Raw genomic sequence first — 14,977 nt, forward strand, 5'->3', positions numbered from 1 at the left:
CTTTGTAACCGAATCTAACCTAATGTTTCATTGACAACTTAATAGGAACGCAGTACTGAGCCATCTCTCTAGAATTTAAGGATATTGTCAAGAAGTGTCAAAAAGCATCACTACAAACGCTCAGTCTCTACTAGGATAATCGAACACCTGGCTCGTTGATCAATTTTATCTTGCCACTCATTCAGGCGTTTTTATTTCTCAAAACGAACAAATATGCAAAATGATGGGTATGGTTGGTTGTAGAGGAAACAACATCACCAAAAAACAAACATCAAGAAAATGAAACAACAGCTACACGTTAATGGCCGCTTGCTGATTATTTCAGTTGTGCTGGCATTATTTCTAGTAATGACAGGTTGTGTTGCAGATATTGTGCAAGTGACACCTCAGAATCCACTGCTTGATATGATTAGTTGGAATGATAAGGATGAAATATGGTTTGCCCAATCGTGTCCTCTCACTGGATCCAACAGTCGGTAAGTTTCGAATATATTTTCTTTCCTGACTAATGGAAATAGTCTTGGAATTGAAATGAGAAATGGCATCCTTGCTGCATTCCATGAAATCAACTCTATTGGGGGTGTTTGGGGCTCAAAGAAACTCAAATTGCTCTCACTCGATGATAATTATGATCCAGTGAGCACTTTACAAAATACAAATTACTTTCTTTACAATATTACTCCACCAAATACTTCACTGAATTATGCAAATGTGTTTTCAAGTGGTAAATATGAAGATAGAAATGTCAATGATGTGAAAGTTTTTGGATTGTTAGGATATGTCGGCACGCCAACTGTCCAAGCAGTTTATTCTGATGTTGTGGCAAAGAATGTACCACTTGTAGCTTCTTTTACAGGAGTTGGTTGGTTGAGATATTCTCCATTCTATTCAAATGTCATTAATCTTAGAGCTTCCTATGATGATGAGACAGCTGCCATGATTGACTATCTCATTAACGAAAAACTAATTAGAAGAATCTCTGTATTCTACCAAAATGACAGTTTTGGACTTGCTGGATTGAGCGGAGTCCAACGTTCCCTAGTCAACTATCTCAATATCCCTATTCGTTCCACATCTTACTATACAAGAGGAACACTAAATGTGGAAAATGCATTTCAGGAAATTGGAGCGGGAAAACCAGCTGCAATTATTTGCATTGGAACTTTTGCTCCCATTGCCAAGTTTATCAAGATGGTAAAAGATTTGGCCTTCAATTCAACTGCCAATCAATACGGTTATGAGAAACCGAGCGAAATTATTTTCATGACTTTGAGTTTCGTCAGCTCAGGAGCTCTCATTGAAAGATTAAACTCCTTCAGTTTACCTTCGAATAACTATGGCAATTCGTATTACATTGACAATGTAGTCATCACACAAGTCGTCCCCAGCCCTTTCAATCTCTCAATTCCAATAGTGAGATCCTATCAGAATGCAAGAAGATCCTATCTACTAGCCAACGATCCATCCTCTTACAATTCCTTCACTCCCTCCTTTATAGAATTGGAAGGATACATGGCGGGAAGATTGGTTTTTTCGATATTTCAGAAAATGGTTGGAAATTTAACGAGATCCAACTTTATTGCAACGAATTATTTTGGAGGGAATAGGTTGGGAACTGATATTGGGGATTCGTCATCGACTGGTGACAGTTCAGGAGGTGTTTCACTTGTGGATGGGATTAGGGTAGGTCCGTATCGTTGGTGTGAAAGTGTCAATGTCATGGATTTGAATTTACCATATGCGGATAAGATTTCATTGAATGTTTCGGCACTTTCGAATACTACTTGTTCTAATTTTAATTGTAATCAAGGTTTGAAAGTTGTTTACAAAAGTTCAGCTCAAATTGAAAACTCTAAAATTTCATTTTCTATTTTAGGGAATAGTTTTTCATGGTATGATTACAAGGGAGGTATTTATTGCATTTCAGATCCTTCACTTGTTAAGAAACCTCTCATTTTCGGTCAATCAATCTATTCGAATAAGGACTATACTGAAGAACTAATGCTGAGAAAAGGAATTTTAATGGCCTTTACCATATATAACCAAGGATTGTCAAGTTCTGATTCCAAATTAGAACTTTTAACACAATATCACTCAAATAAGGATGAATTAATTTCGAATACAAAGGAATTCATTGAAACTCATGATGCACTTGCTCTGGTTGGCTATTCGACAGATCACTTTTCGTTGGTAGAAAGTAGTGGAAAGATCAATATTGCAACTAATCCACAATTTGCAAACATTTCCTTGATTGGAGGTGCTTCAACTATTAATTCAATGAAATTAAGAAATCCATTCACAAGGAATATCATTCACGCACATTCGTCCATTTTCGAACAATTGGCAACGATTGTGGAATATTCAATGAATCAAGAAGCATCTTCAAGGTTTTCAATTATTTACAGTAAGAGAAATGAAGATTCATTTGCAGCTTTTGGATTACTCAATCAAATATTGACTGCTTTGGGTTTAGTTTTAGATTCTTCTGCATGTATTGATGGTTCGAATAGTTATTCATATGCCAGTATAGATTCAATTGTTGATAGTTTGAGATATAATGGTTCTAATCCTCAAGTTGTTATATTTGCATTCCCATCAAATGTCGATGTAGTTTCGTCCTTGATTGGAGCTTTCCAAACTACTTATCAGAATTCACCAAAATTTGGTCGAAACTTGGATATTGTTTTGATGAATTCCTTCTTTTCCCTTAATGCAGAATACGAAATGAAAGATTGGCTCGCTCAAAATTACAAGAGTTTCTTCAAAGTTTCGTTTGTTTCTCATTTAGATTCGGTTTATTCATCCTCACAACTTTCCATCGTCAAATTCATTCAAACCATGAAGAATTTCTTCCCAAACGATTATTCCAACTCAACTACCCTCTATCACAACAAAGTTTTGGAAGGATTTTATATTGGAAACTTGATTACCTCTATTCTAATCAATATTGATTCAGGTTTGACTTCAAAGGAAGTATTGCAAACTATTTATGATGTCAAGAGTTTCATTTCTCAGCAAACGACATATGGTCCCTTCAGTGAAGATGGTTGCAATGTTGGTATTCGTCAAAATTATGTTTTCACATTCGTTTCGAATAGTTTCTCCAAAGTTTATACGAAAAGTTATGATTCAGGTTGTGGATTATTGGCAAGCTCTGTTGAGACAGCCATCAAATCATACATTAACACGCCATTACTATTTGGATATCTAGCTCCCTATAGAAAAATTGGAAATTCTCAAATTGAAAGACAATTAGACTTGTTGAGCCAGGTTTCAGATTTGGACACTTCTGGTCATACTCAATTTTCTAAGGGTCTATCCACCTATTTTAAAAAAATTACTCAGAAATTCAATAATGGATATTCCTCTAAAAATATTCAACTTGTTATTGAATATTATAGTACTGATGAGGAGAAATTCAATCTTCCAAATAAGGTAAATTCCTTGATTGACAAAAATAGAGTTTTTGCAATTATTGGATCAGAATTTATTTTTACTTCATCTGATATCAGTAGAGAATTTGATTCTATCAGATCCACCCTCGAAACAAAACAAATTCCTTGGATTAACAGCTATTCAGGTTCCATGGAATTGAGAAAACCGTACACTCCTTATTTTGTCAATGTTGGACCATCTGTCGTTGATCAAGCCATTTCATTCTTTAATTATTTCAAACAGAATGGAACTGTCAACTTGGCTCTTGTTTATGAAAATGATCCATTTTATACTAATATGGCAATTAGTGAAATTGTTGAATATTGTAGAATTGAATCCATTCCAATAAGTTTCACTCAGGGAGTTTATAATACATCGATAGCTGATCAAATTATTTCATTGTTTTCGAATGCAAGAATTGAGAAGGATGTGGCAATTATGGTTTTGGCAAGAGATTCGAATAGTGCTTCGATTATTAAGCATTCAATTCTTGCTGCTCAGAAATTGAACATTGATAAGAAACTCTATTTTGGTATTTTGATTGAAAATAGTGGAAGGATATTCGAACAATCTCTTGTTTCCACTTCTGACCTTTCATATTGGATTAGTTCAATTTCAGGTTCTTCCCTTTCAACTTTGTCCCAATCTGTTTTAAATGGAGTGAAAGAAGGTAAGCTAGTAATGGCTAGCTCAATGGATTCTCCATTCCATGACTTTTCTGGTTCAGATAGCGCCTCTTTCGTCCAATTATTCAAAACCGAAACTATTTCATACTTTGATTCCAATATTAATCATTTAACATTTGAAGGTTACTCGCTTGGCCACTTTATCGATATTCTCATCACCTCCATTGAACAAGCAAAGAGTATTTCAGGTCAAACCTCAAACATTACCCCTTCAGATTTATTGAACTCCATTTATAGTAATACCGTCTTTGATTTGAACATGAAAAAAGTTGGCCCAGTTGGATATGCCTGCTCCAATACCACAACAGCAAGTACAACTTGTGATTCTTCCACTTCCTTGGGCTGTTCCTGTAATGAAGGAGCTAAAAAAGTTGTCTTATCAACTCTAACAAGTCAACCAACTGTGAATTCTTCCGCTCTCTTCAAATATTCCAATACTATCTCAACCAATACCTTTGGAACATGTGGTTTGGTTGCTGTTGTTCCTTCTCTGTCTGTTGTTGCCATTGTCATGATTGTCCTTTCAGGTATTGCCTTCCTCCTTCTCATAACAATCATTCCAATACTTTCGTATAGATATTATGTAGCAAGAAATGCCATCAAACACGCTCCTAAATCAAAGAATGGTAAATTAGCTTGTTGCTTTACCGATATCCAAAACTCGACTGTCTTGTGGCAATCCAATGAGAAAGCCATGAGAGAAGCTTTGATCATTCACAACCAAATTATGAGAAAGAATCTCGATCTATGTAATGGATTTGAAGTCAAGACACAGGGTGATTCATTCTTTGTGGTTTTCAAGAATCCAACTGATGCCTTAGATTGGTGTGTCTCTGTCCAACATGATTTGTTGACAGCCAAGTGGCCATCTGATTTATTGGGATTGTGGGATTGTAGACCGGAGTGGGATAATGCAACTAAGGAAATAATTTGGTCAGGAGTGAGAGTTAGAATGGGACTTCATTATGGAGCTGCGGAATATGTCTTTGATAAGGTTGTGAAAAGACCGGACTATTTCGGAACTTGTGTAAATACCTCCGCAAGAGTTGAGAGTGTGGCTATTGGTGGACAAATATTGGTTTCTGAGGATTTCTTATTGGAAACATGGAAAACAAACAAGTGCCGATTGTATTCCTTTATCAAATTCCTTCAGGGAAATAACAACTCGTACGTGAGTGAAATCATGACTGGATTGACCTTACAGGAGGAACAGAATGATAAGGACATTGTCTCAGTTGGAGGATCCAGTCATAAGAGTTCTGAATTATCGAGAAATTCCATCTCATCCAGGAATTCCTCAGTTAGCTCAGCACAAGCTTACGATCTTTCAGATCCAAATCAAGTTACAAAGAGGAAGCGAACAAGACATGCACGTGGTTGGAGATATTTAGCTGAAGACATGGGAGAATTCACATTGAAAGGTTTGGAAGGAACAACAAGACTTTTCCAAATCAAGTCAACCATCATGGCCAAGAGAAATTATCCAGCATTGAAGAGTGTGACTGTAGCTTCATCATCTAAACCATTGTTGCTATCTCAACAAAGTGCTGCAGTTTTTGGTTTGAATGGTCAATCATCTAGCAATAGCGTGACTCAGGATAGTAAGGCATTTAGAACACTCATGACAAGAACGAATACTCAATCTTTTAGAACAGTTCCAGATCAACAGATTTATCAGAGTTATCAGGAAGATGGTATGGAGAAGGGACCACAATCAATTCCACCACAGTCTACTGTTGCAAATCCAGAAATTCCAATGGATTCAGATTTTGAAGTGTCCAGATTTAAAAAGAATAGAATTGTACCAGTAATTACAACAACAAGTGAGAATGAGACAAATGAGGAGGAATAAAGGTTATGAAAATTAAAAAAGAAATACCATGATTTAAAAGGAAACGGGGACCAGTGGGAATCGAACCCACGGCCTCTCGCACCCAAAGCGAGAATCATACCACTAGACCATGGTCCCTTACATATCATATACAAAATATAATGTTTTTAGATGGTTCATATATGTTACGTATGCTGAAGAAAGAGAGGCAGTGCTCTGGGCTGCGAGTTTGCTGGTACAACCAGTAGATGTTATTGTGGATTAATAGTCATGTTACTGGTTAGAAGCCAATTTCTGTCTTGTAAAAGACTGCTCCAAAACATCAATAAAAGAATAATAATCCGATGTTTACATCTACTATCATTATTTGATCATCACCAACCTTCTACTCACACATCAACTTCTCATGAAGGAAGGGAAAAGGAAATTAATCATTCTTGGATTGTCTTATTTTTTTTAAAATAGAAAATAATTTTATTAAAAATTATTTATTAATCCAACGGTAACTAACAACTAAATTAGAAGGCAGCAGAAACCAATACAATAATCACCATCAAGAGCATATTCATTCCAATAGAACAAGCACCAGAAACAATAGAACTTCTTGGAATGACAGTATTATTACTTGCTGAAGGTGAAATTGGAGTAGTTGAAGTGCCTGGTTCTGGAACAGTATCTTGTCCTGATCTTACTTCATTGGTTACATCAAAGAATAGAGAGGCCATCTTCAATGGATCAACATCTGGATTAGCAGAAACACCACAAGATGAAACAGAATCCCAGGTCTTAATTTCACTTGAAGTGATATATCTGGATGTCTCTTCAGTGCCTTGATCTCCAACGAAACGAATATTATCGAGGATCATTTCTCTGTATTGTCCATTGTTGTTTAAGGAGAAGGCAAATCTACTGAATGGTTGAACTCCTTGGAATCCCAAATCAGTGAGAGGATATCTAACTCTGGTAACACGAGTGTCATCAATCTTGTAGTGTTGAATGTAGGTTGCATTGGTTGTAATACCTCTACCAATGGTAATGAAAGCCTTGGATGTAGTATTGTACCAAGCAAAGGCCAAGTTCAAATCAATGGATCCAGAGCTATTGGTTCCCTTAATGAAGAATTCAAAGTATTTGAAAATACTGGTATCCACATTGACAACTGAACCTCTGTAAAGTTGGAAACCTCCCTTCTTGAGTCCAAAGTAATAAGAAGAATTACCACAAATTGGATTGAATGGATAGGTAATGTTGGCAACGTAGTAATCAGGACTAGCTCCAGCATATGGACCATTGGTGAATCCAGTTGACTTGAAAGTAGCTCCTTCATCATACAATGTAATAACTTCAGAAGCATTCTTGACAGTACATGGAGAAGTGATTGGAACTGCTGGTGGCAAATTACATTTACCACTACAGTACAATTGAGCTCTCAAGTGACCTGTTGGATTTTCAATACTGGAAACCTTTACGAAAATTCTTCCCTTCAACAAGTCAACCCATTCTCCATAAGACAATTGCAAACCAAATCTACTTTGAGAATATGGAGATGGAACATAGTTATAGTGATCATTCTTTCAACAGAACCAGGAGCACCGACACCAACTTCAACCAAAGTAGCCCTATTATTCATATTGTGATGGAGAACAATATCCAATAATCTGTCATTATAATTGAGGAAGGCAAAAACTGAACCAACAGCTTGGGAAGAACCAGAAGCCAATGGAGAAACAGCAGCTTGTTGACACATTTCCAAACGACCTACAAATCTATCTTCCTTCATGTAAACTCTATAAGTTTCTCTTGGATTTGATGGAAGACTTTGGGTGGCTCCACAATAATCATTTGGACAAGTGGCTGTAACATTGATTGCAGCTGAACTACCATAATTACCATAATCAACAAAGCCATACCATTCCTTCTTACCACTCTTGGAGTTGGTATTCTTCAACTTGATATAAAAGTGACCAGTTGTGGCATTGAAATAATAACATTGTGTTGGGAAGTTAATGACATCTTCCAGAGAGTCACATAAATTGAGAGTTTTTGGATCGTTACTACTTGTTACACTGAATGTAGTACCAAGTGGATATTGAGCAACAAAAACAGCCCAATCACCAGCACCAGATGATTGCATATTCAAATTCATTGGATTTGGAGGTGGAAGATCCCAGTTAAACTTGATAGAATAGAAACCACGAGCTGGAATGTTTGCCTGCATGGCAAAGTCGCCTCCACTGGATTGGACACCTGACACTGTACCTTGAATACCTCTCAAGAGATCAGTGAGTATTAATCTCGGAACTCTCTTTGAATTATCCTTAAAATCAGGATGTGAAACACCATTTGGATCGATAATTACTGAAGAAGAAATGTTATAATTAGTTACTCTTAATTGGAAGTATGATTCTCCCATCAATGGACAAACTGAAGCATTATTCCAGTCATATCTTGTGATACAACCTTCAAAGTTTTGAATTGGGTCAGTACCACTAATCCAAGCACCAGCTTCTACACCAGTGATTGAACCATCGATATCCATGAGAGCAGCACCCTTGTGATTTTCATAAGTGACAGTATCCAAGAATACTCTTTGGGGCGAGTTTTCAAACTTTAAATCACAATATCTATTTCTAGTATGGAGTCTGAAGAAGTTATCAAGGACTGACAAACAACCAGCTCTCTTATACTTGTCAGTGACAAAGTTTCTGAAAGTGACATTTCTCAATAATTCAGCACCACCATTATCATAAGTTTCATAACCCTTAATAACAGTAGTGGTTGAGTAGTAAGCATTTGGTCTTGTTCTATTACCAATATCAACAGATGGTCTCAAAGTATAATCACCAACATTCTCAGATTCAGCAATCATGATAGAATCAGTAATGTATGAAGTACCAGGTGGAGAGTTCATTTGTCTCATATTATCAGTCAAGTACAAGTTTTTGAAAACAATATTACCACAACGAGCCCAAATACCATAACCTCTCATTTTGTAAGCAGTAAAGTTATCAATTAGTGCTTCAATAGCTGGATAATAACCTGCCAATTCAGTTGTACCATCAGATTTTTCCATATCGTCAATGAATAGACCATTTTGACCACTGTGAGCTACATTTCCTGAAAATGGCTTTGGAGGAGCAGTTCTAGGATTGATAGAACCTGGAGCATACAGGGAGGCACTTGCACCTGTTGGGAATGTTGGCATTCTAAAGTAAAATTTAAACATTAACTATGAACAAATTGTAATAACTTACGTAAACCAAAAAGAATGCTTTCCACCCATTGCATGGTTATCAACGAATGTATTGTTTGGATTAGTAATCCAAAAAACAGCAACATCACTGTCAGATGGAATTAAACGATATGCCAAATCATAAACTGGCTTTGGACGAATTCCCAAATTATGTTTGAAAACATTTCCGACTTCAGAACCATCTTCCAAAAAGTAACAGTGACCATTGGCATTGAAGCAGACATTATCTTGAAGCAAGAAATAATTGGTATCGTGAACAACGTAACATCTTTGGAAAGAGTCATGAACTGAACATCCCTTGATATAATATTGAGTACCCAAAGCAGTACCTTGAGCAGTATTTTCCAAAAGGTGAAGATGGAATGAGTATCTTCCCATCAAACCATATTGACCAAACTTTCTAATTTCAATACCTTCAACTTGGAATTGAGTAACCAAACGAACCATGAAATGACCACCGAATTGAGAAGCATCAGATGAATTGTCACCTTGGAAGACAATTCTTCTAGACAATAAACCAACTTCTGGCTTGATCTTGTTACCATCGCTGTAGTGAGTGTAATTGAGTGGAGCATCCAAGACAATAGTCTTTCCGCCATCTAAAACTTGAGTAATAATACGCTCTTCATTTTGATCTGGGAATTTAACACCTCTAGCCCAACCAATTAATGAAGAAGTTACTTTGGTATAGTCAAGTAATTCACCATAATCTGAGGTAGCAATAACAATAGAATCACCAACTCTCCAAGAAACACTTTCGCTCAACTTGATTTGATTAGAACCCTTGACAGCAGTAACAGCCAGATCAGTAAATGTTGGATAATCAACTTGACCAAAGATTTGTACCTTTGATCCAGAGAGGAAACCAATACCCTTTGAGCCCATGTTAACGTTATCAAATGGATCTGTTCCAATATCATTCTCAGTAGTACGAGCGCCATAGAATGTCAACACAATTTTGCTAGTAATTGGACATGTGGCACTTCCCATGATCCAGCTAGCGCCTGATTCCACTCTAATAAAATCAACATTCAAAGTCAAGTTGGTATTATCGAAAATTAGAGAACCACCATTCAAAACGGTTATGGAACGAAGCTTGTTTGGTGGAGATTTGTCAACCTTGACAGCTGTGCTAATAGTAATTTGACTATCAGCAACAGAGAATCCAGTAACACTGGAAAACAATGTTAAACCTTGTGCATCTTGTGGACAATTGGTTTGACAATTTACCAAACCAACTACCAACAGGATAAAGAATACTAAACCTGTCAGTACTCGCTGCTTGTTGGACATTTTTTTGTTGATGATGTGAGAGAATAACGTTGTTGAGCGACTTTTTGCCGTGTTGAGTCTGCACTACAATGTTGATTGGCGAAGTGAAACAATTGGTCCTTTGACATTAGCGAATGACATTTGGCATGGAAGTTGAAAATTTAAGCAAAAATATGCCAGCTTGTATGTTGTTGGAACCGAAATTGATGAGCGATATTGATGGATTGTAACTCGAAAAGCCCTTAAAGTAGTTCGTATTGTAATCTTAGTGGAATGACTTGCCTAAATCTAATGTGAGTGAGGTGGTATGTCACAATGAAAGAGAACACGAATCATTGTATTATTGTTACTAGTATACAGATGCAACGTTGTGTTCTCATCTTGTTCAAATGTTTTCAACAATTTGAAGGATGCATTCTTACCAGCAACAGATCCAATAATAAGAATATGGATAACAACTCAATCTTATTAAGGTTGTTAGTATCGGGGATACATCATCGTTTGCACTACGAAGTGCAATAAATCAAGACAACGGAATCGTCCTCTAATTTCAACCATTAATTTTATGGCCTTATAGGTAAGGAGCAGAAGAATATTATAGAGGGTTGATTTGATCATTAATTTCCCTACACAAACATTCAAAAGAATAAATTATTTTTCATCGGGATGATAAATTGCTCCTGCATCTATCAACATTTTTTAAAAGTCGAAAAAAATATATTTTTGGCGCCATTACCGTTACTTTTAATAAATTTTTTATCAAAAAATCATCACCATCTTTGATGATTTTCAAAGGCAATTCTTCATCACGGTGAAAAATATTTTCAGGCAATATAGGATAGGATAGGATTATATGGAATGTGTACAAGTTGATTTTATTGGATTTGAATATGAATTATAAAAAAGCAATGATTAAATTAATGGAAAATTTTGTTGGATTGGATGATTCAAAAACCACATCATTTACATCTATTCAACATTAATACAGATTATTTTCATCAACTTAAATTTAATTTTAAACATTACAATTGAAGGTAAGCAATAATTATGCAAACAATAAGAACATATCGATATTCATATTCAAGAAATGTCAAATCTTGTTCAATTTCAACATTAGGAATAAGATTTGTTATCGTACGATATATCATATGGGTACTTTCTTACAACTGTTTGCAAAGATTGGCAAGAATTGAATTCAATTGAACATGATTCCTAACCTTATTCATCATCTACTTGATCAATCTTCAGTAAGCCAATCTAGGATTATTTATCAAATATAATTATTATTTTAGCCTAAGCCTCTCCAAATCACGTTTCTATTAGAAGCAAAAGATGTGCACTCTGAACAAAACGTGATTTGTGTCAATTTCGTTTAAAGAAACCAAATCACGGATAATCTACCAACAATTTAAAAGAAAATGACTGTCTATACCTTTGATGCAAACGGCCTTGCTATTCTATTGCTTGATATTGTTGAATTGTACAAAACCACAGAATCCATTCGTGACGGTTCCAAAACATATCGTTTCTTATCCATTTCGAATAGAACTAGATACATTCTGGCATGGCTCAATATCCTTTTCACTCCTATTTTAACAATGATCTATGCAGCAGTTTCTCTACCAGTTTGCTTTTCATTACCTGCTTGTAAATCATCGACTGAATCTGTCTCGTGCAGTGTTCGTCTTGGTTGTGCAATTGCTGGTTTTATTTGCCTGATTGCTGGCTCAACTATGTTAATCATACTTTCAGTTTATATTTTAAAACAGAATTGTGGAAATTCGTATGCTTATACAGATTTAGATTTTGTTGGAAATGTTGCAAAGATCATTACCATTTATGATGCATGTTGTTATGGAATGGTTATTTTATTTATCTTGACTTTTTTGGGGATGGTTATTGGTGGAGCTGTTGGAAATATTAACCTTTTGATTGCACTTGGTATGGCCTTATTGATTCCAATGGCATTTATTTTCTTGTATGTTGTGTGCAGAACATTGAGAAGAGCTTTATTACTTGAAAAGGAATAATCTCATTACAATTTGATTTTTGACTGAAATCATAATGAGCTAGTCTTTGAAATAACAAGTACTCTTGTAATAAATAATTGTAAATCATTTAAAAGTGTAAGAATCAGCTCTGGAAATCTCAGAAACAGTATAGCTAGTACGATCAAAGTATGGATCCATCACTGAGAAGGTCTTGCTTACCGGATCGTAACCTGTGGCCAAAACGAAATGCTCTGATTTCTTTCCAGGTGGTTTTATCAGTTTCAGAATGACCAACTTTCCTTCACATAAATTTCTTGTGGCCACCACAAGAATATCAGTTGTTCTTCCATAATATTTAACTCCAAACTTGGAAGTAATTGCTGCCCAAACGTACAAGTTCTTGTTTTGGAAACCACCATTGGTCTTCAACCATTCATTGAATTCATAGGGATTCATTTTGGTTTTTCCAATTCCATTCAATCCTGAAATAATGGATGTGATCAAACAACCTGCCTTACAAATAGTTTCACTAGAGGTTCCCAATTTGAAAGATCCCCAAGTAGAATCACATTGTTTCAATAACGGGAATTGAGATGGAATATATCCTGGTGAGCAAATATTTGGTGGAATAATTGGTGATGGTTCTGGAATAGGAGTTGGTTTTGGAGGAGGTGGAATAGGAATAATTGGAGATGGCTCTGGTTTCGGTGGAATAGGAGATGGATCAGGTGAGGGTGGAATAGGAGAGGGTTGTGGCAAAGGTGGAATAGGTGATGGTTTTGGTTTTGGCACAATAATGACCTCACGTCTTCTTCTTCTTCCTCTTGGTATCTCCAATTCCAAATTAATATTCACACTTCCACCAGGATTGTTAGTTGTAGCAGAGGAAGATGCTGAGGAAGCAGCTCTACTTGCCTGTTGAAGAACAATAGTTTGTGGAGTTTGAGGAATTGGCACTGGAACATTCACAACTAGTTCTCTACCTGGGAAGTAACATTTACGTGAAGTTTTCTTCTTCTTTTTCCCAATAACCTTGATGATAATTTCCTTATCGTTCTTTGTTTTTTTCTTGATAGTTTGTTTTCTTCTTCTTCTTGATGAACTTTTAAATGACCTGGCAGAGGTCAATGTAATGATCTGAACATTACTGTCTGATCTTTTTGATGATTTCGCAGCAGTAATAGCAACTACACCAAACAAACAAACCAACAAGATTCCAATAAGAAAGTTAGTTGGTTTCAGAGCAGCTGATTTGTACATTTTTTTGAAGGATAACGTGACACGGTAGGGTAAATTGATCCAAAAAAGTAAGCTTTGTCCAATCGTAAATACGCATGGTCATGGCACAAGCAATCAGGATTACCAAGGATCCAATTATTTCTCATTTGTTTCCTGTTTCAATAAAGGAACAGATTTCTGTTCAAAATATAAACTTCTGTGCACTTGTACAAGATACTGAGATGGAATGGAAGTATCAATTATTAAAGATTCTCCACTCCTATGGATAATCAATTCTTCTCCAAAGTTCTTTTTACACTTGATAGTGAACTTGTTGATAGCTCTTGATTTGGTACTCAATCCTCTCTTACAAATCTTTTTGAGTTTTTCAATCTTCTGTAAATAGCCAGGGGACCCTTCCACATTATCGAATAAATCAAAAGCTGTTTTACCTTGACTATTTCTAACAATGTCGAATTTCAAACCCCTTTTAATGAGTGCACTGCAAGTTAGAAAATCATCATGAATAAAGGTTTGTGCCCAATGCATGTAAGCTCTGACAATAAAGTGAGATATATCATCTCCATCTACACAGCCAAAACAATTAACATTTCGTAACTGTTGGAGTGGAGATCTTTCTAATGAAAAGTGACAACGATTTCCGTCATAGTGGAAGAAGAGTGAGACTAATTGAGGTTGACCCTCCACATAATCAAATGCAAGAGAATTGCACTCCTGAATACTGTAATTATATAATCTATCAATTATTTGAAACATTATTCTATACATTCCACAATCGTCCGAATATCCAACAAAATTAAATTTAGGAAAATCTTCTATTGAAGTCAATTTGTCTAATAGACTGTAGTATCCTAGTGAGGTGGTTTGTATTGGCATATTTCCATTTCTATCTTTGCATAAAACAATTTCCCTTAAACTAATGTTTAAACTAGAAAGGAAACAATTTCCAAAATAATGCACCAAATGTTTCCCATTCATATCTCTATAATTGATATCATTGAACTCTTGGTAATCATAATGTTCTGGCATTCGATTAATAGTTGCAAATAGAATTCGCATATCTATCAGTAATCCATCTAACAAGATTACTTTTGAATAAACTTCTCCACATACTTTCTTAAACGCTTCATAATTAAAAACTTTTGAGAAATTTCCTATTATCATTTTAGTGTAACGGCTGAACGCAACCTCTTTAGGTGTAATTCCATAATTATTTGGCTCCTCACTAAGGCGATCTATTTCAGTATCTGATAATTTTGCCAGAAATGAT

At 35.7% G+C, this 14,977-nt stretch overlaps 4 protein-coding genes and 1 non-coding gene across 5 annotated transcripts; 2 read left to right on the top strand and 3 right to left on the bottom strand.

Annotated features, from left to right (window-relative positions):
• Positions 1 to 531: 531 nt before the first annotated feature.
• Positions 532 to 5,973, top strand: NAEGRDRAFT_75988 (uncharacterized protein; the record flags this gene model as incomplete). The annotated part of the gene is made up of 1 exon (XM_002669029.1): positions 532 to 5,973. One exon carries the CDS (start codon positions 532 to 534, stop codon positions 5,971 to 5,973), a length of 5,442 nt encoding a protein of 1,813 aa, XP_002669075.1.
• Positions 5,974 to 6,018: 45 nt separating this feature from the next.
• On the bottom strand, positions 6,019 to 6,090 carry NAEGRDRAFT_t831. Its single transcript has one exon. It is a non-coding gene; the product is annotated as a tRNA-Pro (tRNA).
• Positions 6,091 to 6,470: 380 nt separating this feature from the next.
• NAEGRDRAFT_75989 (uncharacterized protein) lies at positions 6,471 to 10,498 on the bottom strand (the record flags this gene model as incomplete). The annotated part of the gene is made up of 3 exons (XM_002669055.1): positions 6,471 to 7,482; positions 7,506 to 9,158; positions 9,207 to 10,498. 3 exons carry the CDS (start codon positions 10,496 to 10,498, stop codon positions 6,471 to 6,473), a joined length of 3,957 nt encoding a protein of 1,318 aa, XP_002669101.1.
• Positions 10,499 to 11,895: 1,397 nt separating this feature from the next.
• On the top strand, positions 11,896 to 12,507 carry NAEGRDRAFT_75990 (uncharacterized protein; the record flags this gene model as incomplete). The annotated part of the gene is made up of 1 exon (XM_002669030.1): positions 11,896 to 12,507. The coding sequence occupies one exon, from the start codon at positions 11,896 to 11,898 to the stop codon at positions 12,505 to 12,507; it is 612 nt and encodes a 203-aa protein (XP_002669076.1).
• An 84-nt stretch (positions 12,508 to 12,591) lies between these two features.
• NAEGRDRAFT_75991 (uncharacterized protein) lies at positions 12,592 to 13,728 on the bottom strand (the record flags this gene model as incomplete). Its single annotated transcript, XM_002669056.1, has 1 exon — positions 12,592 to 13,728. The coding sequence occupies one exon, from the start codon at positions 13,726 to 13,728 to the stop codon at positions 12,592 to 12,594; it is 1,137 nt and encodes a 378-aa protein (XP_002669102.1).
• Between the last annotated feature and the right edge of the window lie 1,249 nt (positions 13,729 to 14,977).

This window comes from Naegleria gruberi (assembly GCF_000004985.1).
Source record: "Naegleria gruberi genomic scaffold NAEGRscaffold_88, whole genome shotgun sequence".
Lineage (NCBI taxonomy): Eukaryota > Heterolobosea > Eutetramitea > Acrasida > Naegleriidae > Naegleria > Naegleria gruberi.